This window comes from Colletotrichum godetiae (assembly GCF_030913485.1).
Source record: "Colletotrichum godetiae strain CBS 193.32 chromosome Unknown BDP55scaffold_34, whole genome shotgun sequence".
Taxonomy (NCBI): Eukaryota; Fungi; Ascomycota; class Sordariomycetes; order Glomerellales; family Glomerellaceae; genus Colletotrichum; species Colletotrichum godetiae.
Window position 1 is genome coordinate 220,546 of NW_026851282.1, and position 23,969 is coordinate 244,514.

General features: G+C 53.2%; 7 protein-coding genes and 1 non-coding gene across 8 annotated transcripts; 3 read left to right on the forward strand and 5 right to left on the reverse strand.

The window, feature by feature from the left end:
* Nucleotides 1-393: 393 nt before the first annotated feature.
* BDP55DRAFT_t239 lies at nt 394-498 on the forward strand. Its single transcript has one exon. It is a non-coding gene; the product is annotated as a tRNA-Leu (tRNA).
* A 558-nt stretch (nt 499-1,056) lies between these two features.
* Nucleotides 1,057-3,285, reverse strand: BDP55DRAFT_557341 (phenylalanine ammonia-lyase; the record flags this gene model as incomplete). The annotated part of the gene is made up of 1 exon (XM_060569687.1): nt 1,057-3,285. The coding sequence occupies one exon, from the start codon at nt 3,283-3,285 to the stop codon at nt 1,057-1,059; it is 2,229 nt and encodes a 742-aa protein (XP_060426963.1).
* Nucleotides 3,286-4,287: 1,002 nt separating this feature from the next.
* Nucleotides 4,288-4,796, forward strand: BDP55DRAFT_557340 (ubiquitin-like autophagy protein Apg12; the record flags this gene model as incomplete). Its single annotated transcript, XM_060569686.1, has 2 exons — nt 4,288-4,674; nt 4,734-4,796. The coding sequence occupies 2 exons, from the start codon at nt 4,288-4,290 to the stop codon at nt 4,794-4,796; spliced, it is 450 nt and encodes a 149-aa protein (XP_060426964.1).
* A 141-nt stretch (nt 4,797-4,937) lies between these two features.
* On the reverse strand, nt 4,938-6,017 carry BDP55DRAFT_695752 (3-methyl-2-oxobutanoate hydroxymethyltransferase; the record flags this gene model as incomplete). Its single annotated transcript, XM_060577503.1, has 2 exons — nt 4,938-5,549; nt 5,601-6,017. The coding sequence occupies 2 exons, from the start codon at nt 6,015-6,017 to the stop codon at nt 4,938-4,940; spliced, it is 1,029 nt and encodes a 342-aa protein (XP_060426965.1).
* A 1,803-nt stretch (nt 6,018-7,820) lies between these two features.
* On the forward strand, nt 7,821-8,870 carry BDP55DRAFT_695753 (ubiquitin-conjugating enzyme; the record flags this gene model as incomplete). Its single annotated transcript, XM_060577504.1, has 7 exons — nt 7,821-7,853; nt 7,927-7,934; nt 8,042-8,082; nt 8,197-8,229; nt 8,281-8,395; nt 8,491-8,672; nt 8,734-8,870. The coding sequence occupies 7 exons, from the start codon at nt 7,821-7,823 to the stop codon at nt 8,868-8,870; spliced, it is 549 nt and encodes a 182-aa protein (XP_060426966.1).
* A 783-nt stretch (nt 8,871-9,653) lies between these two features.
* Nucleotides 9,654-10,781, reverse strand: BDP55DRAFT_557322 (CWC16 protein; the record flags this gene model as incomplete). The annotated part of the gene is made up of 1 exon (XM_060569681.1): nt 9,654-10,781. One exon carries the CDS (start codon nt 10,779-10,781, stop codon nt 9,654-9,656), a length of 1,128 nt encoding a protein of 375 aa, XP_060426967.1.
* Nucleotides 10,782-12,304: 1,523 nt separating this feature from the next.
* BDP55DRAFT_557251 (fungal-specific transcription factor domain-containing protein) lies at nt 12,305-14,768 on the reverse strand (the record flags this gene model as incomplete). Its single annotated transcript, XM_060569675.1, has 2 exons — nt 12,305-14,129; nt 14,425-14,768. The coding sequence occupies 2 exons, from the start codon at nt 14,766-14,768 to the stop codon at nt 12,305-12,307; spliced, it is 2,169 nt and encodes a 722-aa protein (XP_060426968.1).
* A 6,977-nt stretch (nt 14,769-21,745) lies between these two features.
* On the reverse strand, nt 21,746-23,524 carry BDP55DRAFT_730972 (uncharacterized protein; the record flags this gene model as incomplete). Its single annotated transcript, XM_060579766.1, has 2 exons — nt 21,746-22,002; nt 22,834-23,524. The coding sequence occupies 2 exons, from the start codon at nt 23,522-23,524 to the stop codon at nt 21,746-21,748; spliced, it is 948 nt and encodes a 315-aa protein (XP_060426969.1).
* Between the last annotated feature and the right edge of the window lie 445 nt (nt 23,525-23,969).

Consider the following 23,969-nt stretch of genomic DNA (forward strand, 5'->3'; position numbering starts at 1 on the left):
TCCAAATGACTATTTGGGAAGTGAGTGCATATGGTCCTCACAAAAAAACATCGTATCTGAGATGAGGTGAAGGAAAAGAAATTCCATGGTAACGAACGGGTCTGGCATCGAATTAGGTTTCGACGATGCGCAAGCTACAAGGCTTTTGGACGGGACGGGTTTTGTGGTTTTCCCACGCGTTCGTTTGGGTGTTTGCACGTCAGTCGAGCTTCCATGCATCCCCGTCCGCGCTTGCTGCACATTCCGCGCGCCGCACCGTACCCACGCTGCCCCACCATCCATCCCACGGGCCCTCTTCTAGTGACATTTTAATGGGGCGAGCCGACTTGTATTCAGCGGGCCTCCGAGGGTGAAGGTCATAGCATGTTTTTGGGCAGGGGAAGATATCAACTAGTCTCTATGGCTCAGTCGGTAGAGCGTTGGTCTCAAATCCATACATATGACTCTAGAACATCTAGAGATATCCAAAGGTCGCAAGTTCGAGCCTTGCTAGGGACAGTTTATTTTGTTTTTTGGGGGATTTGATGTTGGATTTGTATTGTTTTGTTAGTTTTGGATGGTTTAATGGGGTTTGGGAGGGTGTTAGTTAGTAGGCTTAAAAACTTTGTCGAGGAAGTCCTTGTGGCCTTTTTGAAAGAACACCTGCACTCAAAACTCCAATAAAGATCACATCATCAGTATTTTTTTGTTTCTTCGCGTAAGGCATCCTTAAATTCACCGCCCTTATTTTTCTGGTATTGCATGCGGCCAAGACTAGACCTTATGTAACACTTACTCTAATTCGGACTTCAATTTTTCATCGTCGAGTCGATGAGGAAGAACGAACCAACTCAAGGTTGCCTATCCCTTATCAGCTGGTGGCGTTCGATTGCCCAGTTAGCGTGCTGTCTATTATACTCGAGTACACACATAGATTATTCGCCAGCACATGGTAACTCATTTTAGTGTACGTTGTTCAGTATTCATTTAATTTCTGATTGTTTTAACAGAGCCGAGGTTAGTCTATGCTTACGCAGTTTACAGGTCTCCTGAGCCAGAGCCTCAACGAGACGAGACCTATTCCTCCCGCTTCCTCTTCACTCTTTCTTGTTCCTGCTCATATTCCAGCATCGCCGGCAGGTACTGGATTGTCGGTGGGAGGTGACTCAGATTGTCGTGAGCCCGCTCTTTGCCATACTCCGGGTGTCCGTACATGGATGATCTCATATCTTCCACATTGTGAAAGAGGCAGGGCAATAGTCTCTGGACGGCGGAGCCCTGGCGGATTGCCTCGTAAATTTTTGAAACGCTGGTACCAATAGTGCTGTGCTGCCCTTCCCTCAAGCCTTGGTGGAATTCAATTCTCAACTCCTGGCGCACGAGACTTTGGAGTGCTGCAGAACCTTGGCCTAGTCCTTCGGGGTATGTGTGCTCTGAGTTGGGTCTTTTGAACGGGTCGGCGACCCACGCTTCCATGGTTTGCCGGAAAACGTCTCGGACGGCCATGATTTCCATCAACGAGACGGAGCTAGACCCATCGTGAGCTATCGAGTCCATGATGTGGGAGGCGGCTTTGGAGGCAACGATCGAGCAGCGCTCGATATGGCTGGATTTGTTTGCCTCGTACCACCACACTCTGACTAGCTCGTCAAAACCAGCCGCTGTCATGGTTGACTTAGTCGTCTGACCGTTGCTCATGTGGTCCTTGTCCAACAACGAGGCCAGGTTTGTCATGGAAGTCGACAAGGACACAAAGGAAAGGAACTTCTCGTGATAGGCTCTCAGGTCCGCTGCCTGGCAGCACACGAGGAGGTGAGCGGCACACATGTGCGATAAGACATCGACAGCCTCCATGGTACGGCGGCCTGAGAGGAACGCGAGAGAGTTGATGCCCTGGTTATGCATCTCGGCTGACTGGACGTGAGACGAGATGGGGTGCGCGAGCGCAGCCAACTCCGACATGTAGGCACTCATATTGACGTCGATGCCTTTCATAGTATAGGACACATTAGGGTCTCCCAAGACGAGGTTCGGATCGAGGCCGTTGTTCGTGGCCGGGTTGATTAGCTCGGAGCACTGCGAGAAGAGCATACGCCCGATCATCTGCAGCGCCGTCCTAGTCTTGTCCATGGCGGAGGTGATGGCGGTGGCTTGGAAGTTGCCTCCGGAGTACACGTCACCTGCGGCCACATCGCTGCCGACGCCTATGTCTATAACTGGATTGTCGGATGTCGAGTTGAGCTCGGTCTGGATTTGCCTATAGGCCAGTTGGAGGTCCTCCAAGTACGGTCCCATCCACTGGGGCGCGGTTCGTGTCGAGTATCTGTCCTGCCATAGACCTTGGCCCGTCCGTTTCTTGTCTTCCAGGCCGGTTACATACTTGGAAGACTTGAGGAAGTCGCGAACATTGTCGGCCACCTCTTTCTGTCCGTTGTGAGGTCGGATCCTGTGAATGAACTCGTTTGTCCACTCAACGTTCCCAAGTAGGCACTCGGATGTGAATGCAGTAAGGCCTTGGGCAAGGACAACGAGTTGGTTCGCTTCGTGAATTACCAACGCAGCCAAGGCGGCAGAGGGTGCTGTCCCGTTGATCAGGCCCAAGCCCTCTTTTGGCTGTAGTTCAACAGGCTGAATGCCACATTGTTGCAATGCTTCACGGGCAGACATAACTCTTCTGCTAGTGCCTGATCCAATGGTGACGGAAATATTGGGGTCTCCGATTAGAGTCCCCGCGATGTAAGATAGGGGCATCAAGTCCCCGGATGCCGAAATGGTCCCTCGCAAGGGAATCAATGGCGTGATGTCGTGACGGAGAAGGCTGAGGAGAGTCTCGATAACCTCCACCCTGACAGCACTATGTCCGCGGAGGTTTTGGTTCGCCCTGATGACGATGGCGGCCTTCACCCAAGCCGTCGGAATGACGTGAGACTGCCCGTCTTGATCAACTTGACCATCTCCCAGGTCAGAGGAGGCGATGATGGCGCTTTGGGTGTGTTGGAGCAGAGAAATTTGTAGTTTCTTGAGCTGTTCCGTCCGTGAGTCGGCGCTACCGCCAAAGCCCGTGTTGACGCCGTACACGATCCAGCCGTTTTCGACATGGTGCTCGAGGACTTCGAGACTCTGGCGTATTCGGTGTCGAATTTCTGGGTCATCCTTCACGCAAGGAACGAGTCCGTGGCGCGCTGCAGCAACGACGACTGGAACGTCAAGATACAGGCCGTCTAAGGAAACAACCATAGGTAAGTGTGCCAAGTCTTTAACATCGCGTGTCTGCTTGCGCACAAGCGTAGCATGTGTTGCTGCCATTTTGGTGGATTTGCGTCGCACTCAGGTACAACGAGATCAAGATCTAAAAAGGGGTCTGAAGTTCTGCAGGCAAGATAAGCAATTGAGTCTTGCTTGAATGAAAGCATGCCTAGAAAAAGAAAGAATCGAAAGTGGACAAAATGCGACTTATAAGTAGGCTCATGACCAGTCACCACACTGGCGAGCAATAGCTATGTGATTGGTTGCGTAGGAATAAGGAAGGTGAGGTGAATCAGAGATTGTTCTCACAATTGTGTAACGTCTATGGCATCCAGCAAAGACGAAGTGAACAACTATGAGTAGTCCGAATACGTGTTGGCTCTCCGTGGTAGAGGACGTGGTCACGATCACTCGCAGGCTTGAGTGTTGCTCACGGCTTGATGTGCTCTCTGTAATGAGCGCGGCTTATGCGATGAGAGTAAGAGACGTCGTCTATTCAGGGCTACGCGCCTGAGGCCAAGGGTGGTCGCATTGATTCCTTGCATCTTTCTCTCCCTTTTAGGTACTCTGCGATCATCGTGCATGCGTAGTGATCAGATAGCCTATTATCTATGGAAACCTTTGGGCCTTCGGAATTTTCGGGTTTTGTACTCGTAATCGATGTTGCCTGTAGCATCGCGGGCTCATGGTGACGAGCTGAATTGAAATATATCTGGATAGTTGATGTTGGATCTGTAATTGATGGTTGGTGTTCAAGGTAGTAGTACCTTGTCTTAGGAACAACCTGAAGTGAGGTGCTTGAGGTGCCTGGCGAGCCCGCCCGGGGCACTTAGGCAGCGACCACTCGCGGGGCTCCGGTCAACCACCTGCCAAACCCAGCAGACAATAACCAGGGCAGTCTCACTCTTTCATCTCCAACCTCACTTCCTTCCTGTGCTGTCTATTCAATCGAGCAACCTCCCAGTACTTGATGACTCGGCTAGCTCGACACCGCTCTATCCTCCTCATCCCAAGACTCCCTCGAACACGCATACACTGTAGGCAACCACACAGCACCCGAAAATGGCGACTCCATCATCGCCTGGCATCCCGAGGTCAGACTCAACGTCACCTCCGCCTGCAACCATCCCAGATCGTCCAGCCTCTCCGGAAGTGCCACTCACCATGTCCGCCTCAGCCATCCTGATAGCTCAGCCTCGCGATGTGGCTTCTGCTCTGAGCAGCGCAGGCGAATATCCTTCAGACAAGGTTGTGGTCAAGTTCAAGGCCGTCGGAAGTGCACCCTCGCTCGCTCGAGGGGTGGCCAAGATCTCTTCTACCCAGACATTTCACACCGTCATATGGTACTTGCGCAAGAGGCTCAAGCTTCAGGACACAGACAGCGTCTTTTGCTATGTCAATGACTCTTTTGCCCCTTCTCTCGATGAGATTGTTGGTAACTTGCACAGCGTGAGTTCAGGAAGCAGATAGTACAGGCACAAATGCAAATGCTGACATGCTTGCAACAGTGTTTCAAAGATTCAAGCGGTCAGCTTGTGATTTCTTATGCTATGAATCCAGCCTTTGGCTGAGATTAAGTACGCTATTACGTGGTATACTAAGGCTGAACAACGATGAAAATCCCTCCGCCCTCTAGACTCCCAAACACCGGTAATGCAGCACGAAAGCAACGCAAGGCGATGGTCTATTAGCCACTGAACGCAGACAACTCCTCACAACTTTTCCAGCGCGCTTGTAAACTCGTCAAGCGCCTCCTTGGAAATGGGATAGGTGTGCTCCGGGGCAGGATACTGTCGGCTCTTAACCTCGTCCCGGTAGGTCTCGATGGCACGAAGACTCTCGCTCCAGACGTCGCCATACTTCTTGACGAACTTTGGCAGAAATCGGCCGGGAGGGAAGTTTCCGGTCATGTCGACCTGCACCAATACCTGGCCGGAGCAGCCATTACCAGCACCGATACCAATGGTTGGGACAGACAGCTTTTCCGTTACAAGTGCTGCGACTTCAGCTGGGACAGCCTCAATGACCATGGCGAAAGCGCCGGCCTCTTGCACGGCGAGTGCATCCTCAAGGAGCCTGAGAGCCCCGTCGGAAGTCTTGCCTTGGACTCTGAAGCCGCCAAGGGCGTTCTGCCGTTGCGGTGTCAGTCCCACATGCGCGAGAACAGGAATGCCCGCGGATGTGATCTTCTGGATCGTGGGGGCCATCTCCTTGCCGCCCTCGAGCTTGATGCCTTGCACCCGGCCCTCTTTGACGAAGCGGATGGCAGTTTCCAGAGCCTGTTCCGGGGCTATCTCATAGCTACCCATGGGCAAATCGCCAATCTAAAATAGGATCAGTACGATCTTTGCAGGCTTGATTTAGAGTAGACTTACAGTAAATGCGGACTTGGTAGCTCTTGAAACAGAACGGCAATGAAGCAGCATTTCCTCTACCACAACCTCGCTCGTGTCTTCCATACCAAGTGCGACCATGGCCAGGCTGTCGCCTACAAGGATAATATCCATGCCAGCATGGTCGGCAACGTGGGCACTGGGGAAGTCGTGCGCAGTCATGACTGTGATTGGCTCGCGCTTCTTGTATAGACTGCGCAAAGAACCAAGTGTGACTTTCTTTCTTTGGTTTGCAGAAGTTGTACCCATGGGGGAATGCGAGCTGTGACGCATTTGCAATGGTTGCATTACAGCGGAATACGTGGGTCGCATCAGAGACGCTGCTGTTGAGGGTCGCGTGCTTCTCAGTAGAGAGGCACACGACCTCAGACAGGTACTTCGGATTGTATGGAGAGACATATGGGCAAGTAAGTACCTTGTTGTCTTTTATAAGAAGTAAACGTATGAAGGGAGTATGCAAGTGCAGGAAAAAAGAAAATGCAAAGATGCAAATTTGATGGTATTGATGCGGATGTTGTACGTGTGGGGAGAAAGGATTAAAACAAGTTTGCGTTGAAGGGCGAAGCGCAATCTTTTATTATCCAAGTCATGATGGTTTTTGCTGCGTAGAATTGAGTATCTCCAAAAATTACCAGTGGTGTTTCGTTCCCGCCGCTGGGGGTAGAGATGGGAAAAGCGGGTCAATCTCACAAGCTGACCACACAGGTGCGGTGCTGGACGCTTCGCTGGGAAAGTGCCCCAAGTAACGGTGTCCGGTCCACCTGCGACCAACCTCCGTGATTGGACGAGGCGCCGAGGCACGTTCGGTGCGCGCCCCCCTTTACAGTCCATGGCCGCCTCTCCGATACGTACCTTTTGATCTGAGAAGGGATTAGTGAGCTGTGCTGCGCTCTATCCAACCTAAGGTATCATCCTCCCTAGGGCGCCAGTACGACACTGATCCTCTCAGGGCCATGGTGCTGAGGTAAGTTAGCTAAGACCGAGGCAGAGTTGCCTCGGGCCCGGCGGTTTCTGATCTCGGCCCTCCGCAAGGACGGGCATTGGGATGTCCAAGGTTTCCCTTGGCCCAGATCGGCAAAGGGCAAGCTGACTACGAAGTAGCGAACCCGAAGCTTGGGATGATGGCGCTCGCGTGACTTGACTTTTTTAAGTCTATTATTGTTGGTTTCGCCGCGATTCTGACCAACTGACACCGCTTGTACTGCGTGTGAGATGGATCCCCACATAGAAGGAAGTGACGGACGGCCTGCATCACGGATAGCCCCCCCTCCCCTTCCCATAAGAAGAGGGCGTCTCCTTCCTGGCTCGTGACAGCGTGTAACCTTGCCCACCACTTCACTTCAGTCCATCCGATTTGTGCTTGCATGGGACAATGGGTTATTCCTTGTAGAAATGTATCAAGGGATCTTGCAAGCAGGCGACGTCGTTGAACGGAACGGCCCTCATGGCACTGGTCTGTAATACAGCCTCAGGGACTTACATCATTCTTGCAAACTTTGTTGGTCGGAACTGCCGGTGTCTGTTGGCTGATCTGGCTCTGAATGTCCGAGGTGAGTTTGGTTCAACTAGAACCCGGCGCATGTAGCCTGGAGCAAGACTGGATACAGTTACAGAATCCGAGTAAAGGGTGAATATATCTAAAGGAAATCTTCCTTGAAAGTAACGGTGGCTTTGCAGGCAGTCCTTCGATAGTCGCGGGATACATTACTTTTGCAATATCGGCTTTCGGTTTCGACATTGTTCCTCTGAGATGAATCAAGCTTGCATTGTCCTGCATTGTCTTAGTCATGTAAAAGCCCCAAGGGCAGGTGGGGAGTGGGCACTTACTTACAACGAGGAAGCCTGGGTGGCTGGCAAGATCCGCGCCTAGCCGCCTAATCCTCGGGCCCACTTCTCCTTATCGTTGCACTTATCAGTCATGGTCCGGGATCGCCCACATCATCATTGCGCGTGACTTGGCGTCAGGAACCCGATCCGACCTTCTCCTCCTCTCTGTAACCACCCATTGCACTCCTCACGATTCTGGACCAATACCAAGCAACATCACGAATAGGAAACGACCTTTGGAAGCCCCTTGGCGAAATCTCTTATATACGGGGACTTCCACTCCAACATCGAACCAGTCTTCCCCCGCAATCCGTTTACATCAGCGTTACCCCATCGAATCGCCGTCCTCCAAACACCCCGCGCGCAACCAACAAGATGAGCAGCCCACGCAGAAGAATCGAGACTGATGTAAGTCTATAATGCTACCAGAGCCTTTGGATGATAACGGTGCAGCAAGCTCACACGTCTGTCTTTTGTCTAGGTCATGAAGTAAAAGCGCCCTGAGTCACGCCATACCTTTGACAACCTGCTAACCTCACGCAGGATGTGCGATTTCCCGACAAACCACCTTTTGCTTGATATACTGACCCTTGTAGGTTGATGAGTGACTACGAGGTTACTCTGGTGAACGACAACAGTATGTCACTCTCCTAGCCTGACTCTAGAGCTGTTGCGACTAACACCCCGCCAAGTGTAAGACTCAGATCCATTCAACGACATCCTCCGATCCTAACCCCACCACCCAGGCAAGAGTTCTATGTTAGATTCAAGGGTCCTACCGAGAGTCGGTTCAACCCATACTCACGCATCAGTTCACTATGCTTATTCTCTGCAGCTCCTTTCGAAGGCGGTGTCTGGAAGGTTCATGTCGAGCTTCCTGACCAATACCCCTATAAGTCACCGAGTATCGGATTTGTTAATCGCATCTTCCACCCCAACATCGACGAGCTGTGAGTAGAGGATACCCGAACGAGACACATTTAGACGAACAAGCGGTTCGAGAGAAACAAAACAGAGCAAGGAGCTGATCCGGGGAAATGCGTAGATCGGGCTCCGTCTGCCTGGATGTCATTAACCAGACTTGGTCGCCCATGTTTGACATGATCAACATCTTCGAGGTCTTCTTGCCTCAGCTTCTTCGATACCCGAACCCGACGGACCCCCTGAATGGCGAGGCGGCTGCCCTGATGATAAGAGAACCCAAGAGCTACGACGCCAAAGTCAAGGGTGCGTAAACACATTAGTAGGCCGAAAGGGGTTGGCATAGGGTGCTAACAACGAGCCTCAGAGTACGTCCAGAAGTACGCGAGCAAAGATGCCGCCGACGAAGCTGGTGCCGAGAGCGAAGACGACGACGACATGTCATCCGTTGGCAGCTTCGGCGACGATGACGAGGAACCCGCCGGCCGACTCGACGATGTATGAAGTGCACTCGGGAACTTGAAAGGAAACACGGCTAGAGAGAGCATTCATGGAAATGGCGTCGCAGGAGACTTATATTCCCCGGCTTGTGATTGGACTTGGTATTCTGGAACCCTACTTAACGTGATCCTACTGAAGGGCATTCGTCCTCAGCAGTGATTAGCCGCGAGGCCGGGATTCTGCTGTCTTTCTGTGTTTTAGGGGCCAGGCAAAGGCATTTTATGGGAATCGGCTTTGGAGTTTTCACATGAGACAATCGCGGGTAGGATGGGGACTTGATTATGATGATGACCATTGCTCAAGAGGAGAGACGTTAACGGCCGATGGAGACGACGTGGGCATGCAAAGCATACATACCACCCCAGATTGGATTCCAATTTGCTCGATCAACTCGGACCATTGGCTCTAGGAGCTATTAGATAGTCGATAACAGTCATGTAAACAGCAAGCAATGTCCTCTGTGACTCCTTGTGGCGTGTTTTGGATTTTTGGGGAATACGATGTGAAGAAGCAACCTAGAGGGAATGTGCCAAATTGCACCCGGGATATGGTAGATGACTATGTAGGGGGGCTGAGTTAGCGTATTCTGACGAATATCACTTGAGAAAAGCACAAGCGCTTGAGCATCATCAACCAAGAAAGCTTCTCTTGCAAACGTGAATTAACGCCATCGCGATGTCTGGGTATCTCTGATCTAATCCGTATCCCTTTCCCCCCAAAACGCCAAAGCCAAAAAAGGAAGTGTACCTAACCCCCCCGCGAGGAGTGCATAAAATCAAAAGACCCTCAATCCGAGTCTGAATCGTAGGCCACGAGGGACTTTGACGATGGCGTGCTCTGCCCGGGCTCCGTGGCCTTGAGCAACTCCTGTTTTTGCACACCATCCTCATCACGCCTCCTCTTTAACCCGGGGATCCTCAGCGCCGACGACCTCTCCGCCTTGCTCTCGACCAGGAACGGATCCCTCGCCATGCGCGTGTTCCCGACAATCTCGGAGACGATGGTATCCCTCCTCTTGGAAGCGAGGACCTCGGCCTTGGGCGTTCCCTTGGGCAGTAGCACCGCCTTACCAGTCGTCGTCCTCGTTGACTTTTTAGCTTTGCCATCCTTCACCGAAGCAGAAGGCGCAGACAAAGACGAAGAAGACGACACGAAAAGAGGCTTCTTAAAAGCCTTCACTCCCGCCTCGTCAACTCCCTCCCCCACACCCCCGAAATCAACCAACCTCGCCCGGCGCACATCCTCCTCCGTCTCCGGCACCAGCTCGATCCCCAAACTCATCTTTTCTTTCAGGGCTTCGCCTACAGCAGCGTCCTTTTCACGCTGGTGCCTTCCCTCGCGGAACGTCGCGCGGAGGGCCTTATTGCGGGTATACGGATCATCCCAAGCCCGGCTCGCAGCATCCTGCAACTCGTCGATGCGTTCCGTCGCCTGCGCGAGCTGTTGTCTGTCCTCGATTGTTTTTTCGAGCGAGGCAAAAGCGTTGCTCCTAAGCTTCTCACGTTCCTCTTCCGTGAGGATGGCAGGCATCTCCCCTTCCTGCGGTGTTCTTCCCTCCTCGCCCGTATCCCTCTTCTTCGCGCCCGAGACGACAACATACGCAGTATTCTTGGGATCCGTGTGAATCTCAATCCACCCGCCGCAGTCGGCGTGCTTCATGCGAAATTGCCATATCGCAGACGTGAAGTAGGACCCGACGCGCTTCTTCTCGGCGTTGAAGCGGACGCCTTGGCCTATGATTGTGGGTTTGGGACAGGTGGCGCACCAGATGGCGAAGGGCATTTCGAAGCGGACGACGAGGATGCCGGGTTTGGCGGCGCGAGCGCCGAGGGGGTGTTTGCGGTTGAGTTTGTTGCCGGTTGTTGTGCCTTCTTGGTCTGGCGGGACGTAGCGTCCCATGTTGAAGCCTTGCATTTTGGGCGAAGGGGGGGAGAGGGAGGAGGTGGTGGAAGAGCTACGATGAGATTCGTGGGGGAGGTCGTGGGAGGTTGGCTGGTCGTGGGTGTGATCGAGGTTGAAGATCGTGGACGGCCCGCGACGGTGATGTCTTTTCGGAGGGGTGGGCTTTTTGGTTAAGTCGCGGCGGAGATGGGTTCCGAGGCGGGACGGGGATGGTTTTTGTATGAAGGTGGGATTTCGGAGATGGTGGGGGTTTCGTTGCGCCGCTTCCTTGAACTTTTGGCGCCGGGGGTGTAGCGGGGCATCCGGGGACAGCGGGATTATGTAATGAGGCCTAGACAAGGTACCTTAGAATACCATATCATGTTCCAGACACCATCGTTGGCCTCACTTTTATTTACACGTTGGAATTCTAGGCTGTATGTCTCTCAAAGACTCTAATCATACCTTCGTGTCCATGACCATATGATCCAAAGCTGGATCTTCATGTGCCGTGTTAGCCGTCCCGAGTAGCATCGGCCGCATCATCACGCACTTGCCCCATATGCACCTCGCACTCAAAGAGGTCGTTCGTCGTAATTGCACCTTCTCTTGGTGTCACGCGAGCCCCAAAAACCGCGATATTGGCCTCTTTCTTGTTTCGATATCTTGCCTAAGGCCGATGATTTCCGGCTCTCATTTCACAGGACGAGGAATGCTGACGACATGAGGGTAATTGTTGCCAGTCGTTAAGGCGAGGCTGATGGCTACCATGTCACCATCGATTGCGTGATTCGGCCCGAGTGCATGAGTTGTCTGGCATACTTGAGAGCGCTGGTTTCCCGCCGTTTTGTAGCGGCTCAAAACATCCCAATGTTGTCTGTCTCCTCCTGTCCTCGATTCTAACTTGCTTGGTTTAGCTTTGCGCCGTTTCACTATCTACCCCTTTCCTCGAGTTTCCACATGTCACTCGTGATATCCTTGTTCAGCCTGGCCGGCTAGGCAAGACATCAAGGTAGACAAGCACTCAAGGTATGTAAACTGAGATCATCGCAAGACATCAAGGTGTATATAATTTCATCCAAAAAGCTCTGTAATCTATGCTAGTATGTAAAAGGTATGGATCGCTCAACCTCCAAAAAAAAAACTCTAAAAAACTCTACGACTTTGCTTCCCGCTCAATAATGGACGGTAAATATCCTTCCCGAGAGTCTTGCGCCGACACCGAGTGAATCGCGCTGGGTTCCCCTTCTCGCATCATCGATCCCGACCCAAAAGCAAAAAAAAGTCCGAAATATCATCAATGAGGTCGTGACCGGCGGGCTTTGCTCCTTCCTCCCGGCTTTCCGTCATGGCCTTCATACAGCCCGCCGCCCATCGACCAGTGGTATCCTGCAGATCATGATGCAATCCCAAAAAATTCTCCAAGCAGGAGAAAAGCTTCCTTTCCTTGAGAGGCATCTCCCGCTTGAGCGAGTCTTCGTCTCTTCATGCTGTCATTATTCCTCCATTTACAGCTTCGGCGATGGTCCATTCATCGCTGCTGCACTTTACTCTCTTCATTCAGCCAAACCTGCCATACCCGACGTCGGGGCGAAAGTCTCGTACATCTCGTCATCGCTGCTGTCCACGCTGAGTGGGCTCTGAGCGTTGCTCACGTCGGCACTGGGCAGCCCGCTGAACCCTCCTAGGCTCATGGTGGCCGGCGCGCTCTGCCCAAGGGAAAGCAAGCCGTTGTTGGCAAAGCTGCTGCTAATGCTGCCAAGCCCAATATCCACCACACTTCCGCTGCGGCTCATCGAAGGTTTCTCCGGAAGTTTCTTGAGGAGGCCGGTCGAAATATCGAGCATCGTCATAGCAAACATGGTGAGACCTTTGCCTTCGCCAGGTTTCGAGCTCACGGATAATGTCCAGCGATATTCACCCAAGCGCCTGCGGTACCAATCGGCTTCCTCCCTGCCAGGGGATGTTGCCCAGAGAAGGGAACCAAATGTTCCGATGAGGGCAAAATTGGTCTTGGACGCAAAGTACCAGAAGGATCGGAGGTGGGAGGTATTCAGACGGTTGACAAAGTCCATGGCAGAGATCAGGCGAGCCTTGGCCGCGCTTCGGCAAATGTGCTGAACGTAAGAATCAACAGCCGAACCGGTAGCTTCGAGCGAACGAATAATACGGCGATGGAGTGTGATTTCGGCGGCGAAGTAGGCAAGGTGGAGGTACCCGATACTTGACAAACGACCTGACGGCGCAGAGATCGAAGAATACGTGCTGTCCATGCGGATGGCTGCCGGCAAACTGGCATACCACTCCTTGAGCTTCAGTTGGATGGGCTTCGCCATGCCCAGAACCATATGTGTGCCTTGCCCGCCGGCGTTGGTGACGTTTTGCATGGCCTGCAGTGAGTAGAACGTATCGAGAATTTCGGCAAGAATCTGCGATAATTGTACCATCTGACCAAACAATATGCGACCGCGTTCGATATCCAGCTTCTCCTCCACGTCCTTCTCATCCCACTCGACATCGGGAAAGTCGTGATCCGTAAGCGGTTGAACCCCCCAGTTGGTGGAGAAAATGTGCGACGGCCGCCCATGAACGAGGGAACCCCATTTGTCTTGCATATACAAGGCCCAGGCGAGGCGTTTCCGCAATCCCTTCTCCCAAGGTGGGATCTTCCAGTGCGTACAATCGAGATGGAGGCCAAGCTCCTGGGCAGTGGCGACGAGCTGGGCAGTCGGAGCCCACTGGTCGCCCTCAGGTCGCTGTGAGAGAAGGAGACCAGCCTGGATGGTGGACAGTTTCGGGCGGTAAATTGCGTCGGCGAGGGTTGTCCGGATCATTCGTTCGAGATTAGGAATGTTTGGTCGAGGAAGTCGCGCAAGCTCTTCATCGTGCTCCCACCAGTTGATGGCGAACAGATAAACAGCAGCTAGTAGGCAAGGCGAAAATTCGCGGTAACTACGCTCGTACTTCTCCAAGAAGACGGTCTTCTGAATAATCGGGAAGGCAGGGTGAACGATGCGGAAATACAAGTCTACCAACTTGCGACCATGTGGCCGCACAAGACCCTCAATCTCCTCGATATCCTCGAGGATGTGCTCATGGCCGGGCGTGTTGGAATCTGGTAGTAGCAGGAACGTGTCATCGTCACTGACCTTGCGCAGAGTGCCGCGCGCCAGTAGACTCTCATCCTGGGGGTTGAAGGGTGAGAGGTTGATGAGAGAAGGCTCGAAGTCAGTCGTCGGTCCTATATACTGACTGTAGCGATCATTTTGGAGACCCAGCGTCCGCTTGAGCAGAGTCGGGCCTCCGACATTCGCCATGTCTTCGAGAAAAGAGCTGCTTCCTGTGGTGCTGGAGAGGCTGGGCTGATGTTGCCTTCGCCTTCTGATATCGGCTCTAGCTGGTGAACTAATAGACCAATCACGTGTCAGAGATTAAGGTTCGTTATCAGACGTGCCCCCCTGACCGCGGCGTGCCCCCATGGCTGCCCAAGAAACATCAAACGGGCGCAAAATGCAAGCTCAAGCGGAAGCGAGCCAGGCTGGCGGGGGAGGAAGCAGTAGGGAGACGGACTCGTCAGTGTGAGGGGAGAAAAAGGGCGGGGAGCAGTAGGTAGCGTGGGAGCAGGATTGAGAGTGAGAGTGGAAGCATGAGAAGAGGGGAAATCGAGCAGACTGACCTTCTTTTACCACTGTCGTCAAAATCACCGTTCAGCTTGCGTTTCCTTGGCTGGGGACTGTTGAGCAGGGAACAATCGGATCCGCTAGCCTGGCAAGGTATGCAGCTATCTTCGTCTTCGCTCACGATACACTTGACCCTGGACCGTTGGCAGGATTCACATGGGCTGAGTGAACGTGTGGTGTATGAGCCAACAGACTCTGCGATTTCCCGTCCAGGCATGCTGCCGCCGCGGAAAAGTTCGAGGTTCGTGAATGCCTCCTGGAGATAAGAGTTCTGGCGGCGGGGAGGCTTTGGTGCGATGGCGATGGGAGCCGTCCTAGTGACGGCACTTGGATTGGACATGATGGATAAGTAAGGCGCGGCAGTAGAGACAAAGCTATGTATATACGGATACAGGCAGGGCTGGGCCGACGCAGGGGAAGTAGACGGGCGGACGGACCCGGTTCGTCAAGTCGGGGTCCCGGGGCCCTTGTCTGGAGATTGGGGGAATGAAGCGGGCGTGAATTTACACCTAGGGTTAACCGGAGATATGACAACGGTGATAGGACGATAGGCTTCGTCAAAGGCCAAGGAAGCAGACGGGAGAGGCTGGCACACTCCCCGGTATGGAAGCTGGTTCAACGAGCCCCACGGCGTGCAGCAGATGGGATGCGAAGCAAGTGATGCAATGTGCGTCGTTGGCTTGATTCTGGTCCTGGGCTTGATGCTGGGGATGGGCCGCCACTCAAGATCGACGGCAGAAAAATAAGAATATCTGTGGCCGAGTTGACGTGAGATTTGAGAATTGTGTGCGTAGCACCAATGCAGGATCCGCCAAATCAGATTGGCTGGCGAGTGGTAATTCGATCTTGATGAATTCCTATGGGTGAGCCTGTGTTGTAACACGAAACAGCAGACGGGCCACCACAGGGACTGGACTGATAACGCTACGGTGCGCCGAGGCCGGTTGAGATAAGACGGGCGTGTTGGAGGCGGCAGCGGGCAAAGATCAGGTACGCCAACAGACGGACAACGGCCGGTAGCGATTGCGAGGTTTGACGTGAGATGAACGGGGGGCCTGGATGCTTCGAGGCTAGACGAGGTGGAACAAAGACACGAGAAGACTATGTGTTCCTAAGGCCTAAAGGGAAAGCTGATAGGTATCCGTCCGAGTAGTGAGGCGCGTTGTGTCGCGTGCGAGGGGTACAAGATAAGCCGACAACGGGAATTAAGAGCGGGATACTCTGTAAAAGGTAGGCCGTTCCAGAGACTCGAGAGTACCGTACTTGTCTGTGTGTTGAGTTTGTGTGGTGGTTCCTCGTCAAGATCTGGGGTGGGATGTAGAAGTCCGAGGGGGCGCGGTGCGGTCGCGGCTTCGAGTTCTTTGGGGAAAGGCAAAGATAAGGTAGTGTGCGCCGCAGGACAGGAGTGGCCAAGGCGGAATGATTTGCGCCCGTTTTTGGTGATGGAAATGTAATGGTGGTTGTACTTTTTTTTGGCCCTTGGGGGGGGGTGCGGATGCAGGGCCGGAATTGGGGCCCGGGCCTGGGAAGTAATCCAAACTTGGGATTGGATGGATTGGATGAATGGGGTTTGATGGATCGATATCGGTGGACTCTCAAGTGACGATGGCGGCAAGGATGAGATAAGCCTAGCTTATCGGTGTCATTGGATCCCGGGGGAGAAAAGTATATGTAAGAGGCAATGTCCAATGTCTCTGTTGACGCTTCAAGTATCCATTAATGGATGTGCCGGTTGCACCAGGACGTCCTTGGTCTTGGATATCCGTTCTTGTTCTTGGGGTTCCTTGGAGCGTCTAGTTTGGGGGTGGCCGTTTTGTTGGAGACGGAGAAATAATTAAATTTTATGGGGATTGGGTGGCGAGAACAATGGATGGGGTGAGCAGATGAGGAGGAGGAAAGAGGAGAGGGGGAGAGAGAGAGAGAGAGAGAGAGAAAGAGAGAGAGAGGAAGTAGAGGGAAAAGAAAGAGGAGAGAGAGAGGGAAGAGAAGAGTGAGAGAAGGAGAGGGAAAAAAGCCAAGGTGGTTAAGGTAAAGAGAGCACACTCCAGTTACCGTAAGGTAAAAGGTAAGGCAAGGTAAGGTATGGATGGATGCGCAAGGGGAAAGGGAAAAAAAAACCACAGTAAGAAGGAGGAACCTGACAAGATGGGATGTGCAAGCTCCTGTTCATTCTCCTCCCACCTTTACAGTATTCTATTACCGGCCCAACCACGTAAAAAATGAATAACAGAATGTAGGTGAGAGAGAGAGATATGGTACCCAAACACTGACACACCCAGACGAGTTCAAATGCCGGGTACAGGTTTTTTTTTTTTTTTTTTTTTTTTCCCCCTTCTTGGTGTTCTTTTTTTACTTTGCGGCTGCCCCTCGTACATTGGTTCACTTTTTTTTTCTCTCTTCGATCAATCTTTGATCGACAGTGTTACGGTTCCTCTAAACCCGCAAGGAGAGAGAGAGAGAGAGAGAGAGAGAGAGAGAGAGAGAGAGAGAGAGAGACTAAAACAGAAAAACGCTTGACACAGGATCTGCCGGAGAGGAGCACAGTCAGGATTGGATGGAGCTCCGAACAGAAGAGTCAGAGTTCCTGACCGCCGGCGGCCTACTGCAAAGATGTCAGGCAGGCCCGGGCAAACGTAACACACTCTTTTCCTCTCACTCCTCCCTACTGCGTACCTATTCTTCCCTACCCCTTCACTATGAGTGGCACGTCTCGCGTCGGTGGAGGAAGAAGCAAGAGGGTGTATTGGAAGAGGATGCGCGGCAGTATCTGACTGGCCGGCGGGCGTTGGTCCCAATGGTCCGACTGACGGACCAAGCGGCCAAAAAAGACATCAAGAAAGAATGGTCCAAACCTTGGTTTGATGGAGTATGGGGATCAAGATGGAGACAAGAGCATGGGCAAGGACATGTTGACTGAGATGGGACGGGACGGGATGGCTGGCATGGAATGGAATGGGACGGGCATGGCCTCACCCTCCTGGCGTCTCTTGCTTTTCCCTCCTCCTACAACTCTCTTACCGCACCCAAGTGCAGTGCTCTTCTGCAACCTGGTGCGGCGTGCCTGCCTTGTCCTCACCGACACGGAAGGATGTGCAAAGCGGCAGCTGTAAATGCAATAACTGAGGAGACAGGCATGCCTAGGCATGGCTTGGCATCAAAAGTCTCAACTCTCAAGACGACAAGCAGGAGAGAGAGAGGGGGAGACTTTGTCCGTGTCAGTGGCTAACGAACCAAAGTTAAGAAACAGGGCAAAAAGAAAAACATAAAGAGAACAGGGTAGGCCCGGGGCTGTGCTTTTCGAACATCTACGCCCACCTCGAGGTTCGCGGGGGTGTAAGTGTCGGATCGGTTGTTGAACAAAGCCAAGCCGAGAGACTGCCCAATTACGGAGGAATGAATTACCTTGCGGCTCGCCGGGAATCGAACGACGAGGCGCGCGTCGATGCGGCGGTCGATAGCAGACACGAGGCGAGGGCGCAAAAAGGTAAGAAAGTGTGGTAAGAGAAATGGACGTGAACAATAGGAAAAAGACCAAGTGACCTATCGCTGAAAGAAGAGACAAGGGTCCTGTCAGAGACTCTAAAAGGTCAAGGCATGTTAGCCGAGCAGGTCCAGGTCCCAAGTGACATACTGGATTGGATGTTTGATAGCGATTACGTCGCGTTGGAGTACCAGGAGCATCAGTAAAGACCACTGGGGATTTGAAGTCTCAAGTGTCATAGCAAGTGGGCAACAGGAATGGGAACAGGGAGGCGTGCTTGAAGGGGCGAGGCTAAAAAGGCCGCCAGGGCCGTTTTCGTTGCATTCCGCGTAAAAGAAGAAAGGTTGGCAATGGAGAATATGGACTCACAGACGGCGCAGAGTCCAGACAGACGTGTGCTACTGCTTGGGTGGTGCTTGATGATGATGGTCGAGTTGTGGTGGCCGGATGGGAAGAGGAATTCTCCACAAAAGCACATGGCAAAAAGGTGCGACTTGTCGACCCTGCGGCCTGCGGGACTGTCTGGCACGATGACTGGGTCGTAGTTGCTGGGAATGGCATGGGGGATGGAGGTAATGGTGTCGATGGAGGGACGGAAAGATAAAGCACGAGACATTTGGGAGGGGGAGATGGACGCCGCCTTATCTCTGTCCATTCCGGGGCATGCGTTCTAGAAAGATGCTACGAGACAGAAATACATAATGGCAAACGGGCAAATCACGGCTCATATATTTCACCTCGTCCCAAGATTCAGCTCCGTACTTCGTACCGTCACTCCGTACCCGTGCCTACATTGCAAGGTAGAAGGAGAAGGGTACATGCTCCATACCTAGACTCCCATAGGTACCTAGGGTGCTTGGTAAGGTACTCCGTAGGTAAAGAACTCCAAGGTGGTGGTTGCTGCACGATCCGAGTCGGCGGTACTCGGGCGGAACATGGGGCCCCACCATTGACTACTGCCATTCTGCAGCTCACTCGCCGCTTCTTGCCTCGACCGGCGCTTGTAGCGCACTCGTACAGTTCTGTACTCCGTAGAGCCCTAAGCAGGTAGACGTGAGGTGGGGACCCACCCCTTTAGCGAAGTGGCTCCCATTACCTTATAGAAAGTCCGGTACCGCCTGCTTCGGGACTAGCGCGACAATACCCATAACGTAATTCTCGAATATTGCCGAGTCAGAACTCGACGACGACCAAGGTCTCTTTGGCCCATCGTCCCAACTTCAACCTCGTCTTGTACCAGCATTTCGCGCGCGCAACAAACACCCGTTCCATTCTGCTGTTAATCTACCTATGCGGCACCGCTGTTGTACTCCTGCACGGCGCTGACCGTAGCCAAATGTCGAGTCGCATGCAACCCGACTGCACGCAACTGCACAACCAGCAACACCTCAGGAGACCCGCTGCTCTATCTGGAAGAGGGATAAACCTGCGACGCAACATCCAGCAGGGGACCACCATCAACAGCATCATCCCTCATCCCAGAGTCCAGAAGCTGCTAAGATATGCAGCTCCATCATCAAGTTTGAGCGGGCAAAGAAGCGGATGCACCTCCCGCCTTGCTCTCCCACTCCCACTAATCACCAAAATCATTAGCCCGCCGTTGTTCGAAACCATCAAGTCAAGCCACCACGCCAACCATCAAGCGGACCAGCCCATGCCACGGCACGCATTCCAATTACCTACAACTGAACCCACGGCCAAGTGATCGTCCAACAATGACACAAATCCTGGGCTATCGTCTGTCTGCCGCGCCGAATCACCGCCGTTCTGCCGTTGCGCCTCAGGGTCCTTTCAACAATCCCGCCCCTGTCAATGTCATGGCACCCTTTTCCCCGTTGAGACTCTTTGTCACCATCTCCATCGATTCCAATTTCAATGCCGTCGGTCCAGACGACGTCTCCTCCCTCCGGCATAGTACTAGGCAGGAGGAGTCGATGCGAAGGAGCCTCCGCGCCTGTTCCGGTCGCGCCCGATGAACAAGGGACCTTGTCAGTCCCTGAACTGAAGTGCAATTGTGTCACGGCCCCAAATCGGCGTCGAGGAACTTGGAGACTCCAACCAAAAACCTCACAACTCACCACTCTTCAAATAAGCCAAAAGCCAGATCTGGTGGACCGTGGACCAGCCTCAGTTCCTGGTAACGCGGGGTTGCGGGGCAGTTGGTCTCCTGCGAATCATCGTCCCTGTTTCGCTGCTCATCATACCAACCATGCCAATCTCAAATAGACGTCGCTTTATCCCACCCTCGGCATCAGATACACCACCACTACTTGAGGAATCAGGGCCAGGAAAACCCACACACCACCACAGCTTGAATGTCATCTTGGCCCAACCCACACTATCTGGACCACGCTCATCTTGCCGCCGCCGCCAGCAGTTGACCAGACCGAAACCTTTCAAAACAACTTGCTGCTTGAGAGGGTATCTTTAACCGCAATACCCTGCTCGTCAAATGTCAAAATGCCACGTCGGCTCACCTGCCGAAAAAGGCCCCCAAAGGACCTCGTGCTCTACCATCTTCTGACATTCTTCGACAAATGACCTTGAAATCAACGACTTGATTGACTCTGCTTCCCGCCGCCTCCTGCGGGAGACCCCCACGAATCCCTGCATGTCACGTCTTCCGACCGCCTCGCCTCAACAATCCGCAGAAAGACACATGCCTCGTGGTGGGGGGTAAACTTCTTGTGTTGTGCGACATCGTGAACGTACGGAGTACACAGGCACCACACCCTTAACCCAGCAGAGCCAAGGACCAAACAGGGGTTCATACAATCGCCCAGCTGCTACTTACGTCATTGAGCTCCTAATCCCGCTAGTTTCACGATGCCAGCCCGGCGGCTCTATCGCTAGCGTTTCCCGTGGCCGTCGGCTCCGACCAGGTATTAATTGAATCGACAACCTCCTATTCGACCTAAGCGGCGAATCACGCCCGGTGAAGATATACCCGAACTTTTTTTTTCGGTCCGAGGTCACGATGGAACAGTGACACCTCCACGTCCACAATGGCTCGAGTGCATGTGAAACGGCGTTTTGATATATCTGTACCTTGATCTCATGATTTCTACGCGACCCTCGCGACCTACTGCACTCATGGACTACACATTCTTCGCATGCTGTGAGCCGAAAATCGTATTTGCTTGCGGAGACCAAAACGTAAAGTTGCGGTAGTTCTGTTACTAGGAAACTCACAGGTTTCTCTTGACGGAGGTTTTTTTTTTTTTTTTTTTTTTTTTTTTTTCAAAAAAAAAATTCAGAAATGCTGGGTCGATCGATTGGAAGAGGCCGTCACGTCTGAGGATTCGCAAGCGCCGGTCGAGGCACCGGCGGCAAACTGGACAAGTTACACCGCTCTCCCAGACAGCACCAAAGCCGAACCAAACCGGTCAACCGCAACATTCGAGATAGCATGCGTCTAGTTCAACTTGGGAATTCGATTGGTCATTGTTTCCTGTGATGCGACGAAGGCAGGCTGGGCATAGTTGACCGACTCTGCTCTGCCTCGAGTGGTCTAGAGCTCTATCGCCCGGCCATTGCAGAGGCGAGCGTAGTGTTTACTGAGGATTACCCGTCTACTGCCCTCCACCTTCCGACATCATGTTGTAATGGCATACGTGCTGATCATTGCAGGTCATAAGGTCGCGGCCCGACGATCTCGAACCGAGACAATAGCCTGAAGTACGGATGCTGGAACGTCTTTCCCGTGAACCCGAGCACACTGGTTCGACATTTTACGTTTCTCGTGGATTTATCCGGGTTTTGTACCAGGTGCACTCGTCAGATCATCGCGGCCCAGGCGCACCAAGTCAGTGTTGCTCACTGGTCCTGCACGAGTCTTAGATATTCTCAAGTATCATGAGGGTCTCCTCATAGATCATTGCTCTCTTCGCCGACGGGGCTTCGCCTGGGAGATCCATGTGGAATTTTCCGATCATTACAAAACCCAGCCTTTCATAGAACGGCACAGCATCCGTCGTGCTTTCGAGGAATACTGGCAGCCCCTCAGCTCTGGCGGCTTTCGTAGCGGCATGTACGAGAGCCTTCCCCGCGCCGCGGCCGCGGAAGCGGTAGTCAGTGCACAAGAACGTCAAATCTAAAAAAGCCGGGCGTCCCCGCCGGCACCGGGGACCACCGACGGCGGCGGGCCCGGATCCGCTGGGGAGGAAGCGCCCACGAGATGTCAGCAACGAGATTCGGGGCTTTGAGCGTTCAGCGCCAGCGTCGTTGGCAAAGTGGACACGGGTAACAGGTGTAACGTGGGAACCGCGATGGGAATGAAAGGGAAAACTGTGGTCCCCGTTTGCCCCCGCCGTTCCGTGGAGAGATGTCACCGAAATGACATTCTGGAATTCTAGAAAGGGTGATGCTGAGGGATGAAGGGAAACCCGCCGAGGAATCTCTGGGATCAGCGATTCTTTTGGGGAGTGGGGGACCACCCCGGGGAGGAGAGAGACTCCGAGTCTTGGATTTCTAGGTTCGCTGTCTGATGCGGTGCCATTCCCCACATGGGCAAACACCGACCTCGGAGCCGACTCAGTACGTGCCAGCAAGGAAGTTGAGATATGGCGGATAGGGAAATACGGCACCGGTGCTGCTAGTCGGCGGAAAACAGGCAATTGGGATGGGGAAAATGCCGATACAGGTAGGTGGGTTGAGGGAATGGGCCACACCTTTGCGCGACATTTTCCGAAAATTTCACGTAATGGGAAATACCGGGATGGTGGAGTTGTGTGTGTGTGGTTGAAGATGTTGAGCTAAGAACGGCGTTGAATGGAGCGGAAGAGCAGGCATGAGGTATGATGGAGATGGGGGTAAAAACAAACCAGAAACAAAAATAAACTAGTCACAGAGAAAGAGCGGACCGAAAAGCATAGTGGACAACGAGTGACAATAAGAAAGATTATGAAGGATGCTTGAAACTCACGGAGAAAAGGCCGTGAGCCCATGGCTTCCCGACGTGCTTTTGATGCGGCTTTCGCATAGGCGGTGAGGTATTCTCGGTTCGCTGAAGCGGGCCACTCTTCGTCCTCGCTTTCGTCGTTGTTGTCGTCCTGCGCCTCAACCTCCGCCGCGGCGCTTACTTTGTCTCCTCCGCCCTCCGCTTTCGAATGTTGATGGGCTTGTTGGTCCCGAGGAGGCTCCTCTTCACCCGCATCATCCACTGCCGCCGCCGCCGCTGGCAGTATGTTACCCGGCTCTAAGCGTCGTGAGCCGCTGGCGGATGCGGTGGGGGGTTTGTTGGCTTGGCTACGAGGTCGATGTCGATGTCGGATGATGTCCCATTTCACAAAGGAGATGATACGTCCCCATCCACGGCCACCGTTGTCGGTGATATTTTCGGTTCCGGTACCATCGTCCTCGGCGGCCACGTCCGCGGCCGCGTCCGCGTTCACGTCGGAATCGGCTTTGACTCGAGCCACGAGAATCTGCGGCGTGTCGTTGTGAGTTAGGTGATGCAGGGCGTCGGAGGCGAGGTGGTCGTGGAGGTCGGCGAGGGAGGCGGGCGTGGGGAATTGGAGGGGGAGGAGGGGGTTGGAGGACATTGACGAGATGTGGATTGTGGCGATTTGGGGGGTTTCGGGGGGTGTCGGGGGGGAAATTGTGAGGTTGGACATTGTTGGTTAGGTTGCTGGTTTGTGAGTTGGTGAGGTGTTGGTATAAGTCGAGGGTAAGTGATAGCTGATGGAGTGAGTTCAGTGTGAATTTGGATGAGTTTGAGGATACGCAATTTTGTTAGTGAGTGGCGGTCATGTGATGTGTTTGTGCCACGACGTTGATGCGAGTCGCTGATAAGGTGGGACGTTTTCCTGAAATGCAGATTCGTTCGTCTTGTAGCTGTGCTGTAAAGCGAATAGGGTGCTATGAGAAACGAGGCGAGGTTCAACCTGTGAGACGCTAAGTATATGCCATCGACTTGTGAGTGTCTGGGTGACTGTGAAGGTACCGACTTGGTGCTTCCCTCCCCCCTTCCGATGAGCTGTGCCTTACTTCCCTTCAAGGGCTTCTTCTAAGGTGAGAATACATGCCGTGAGTTATGAGAGTCGAGAAACATGAGAATTC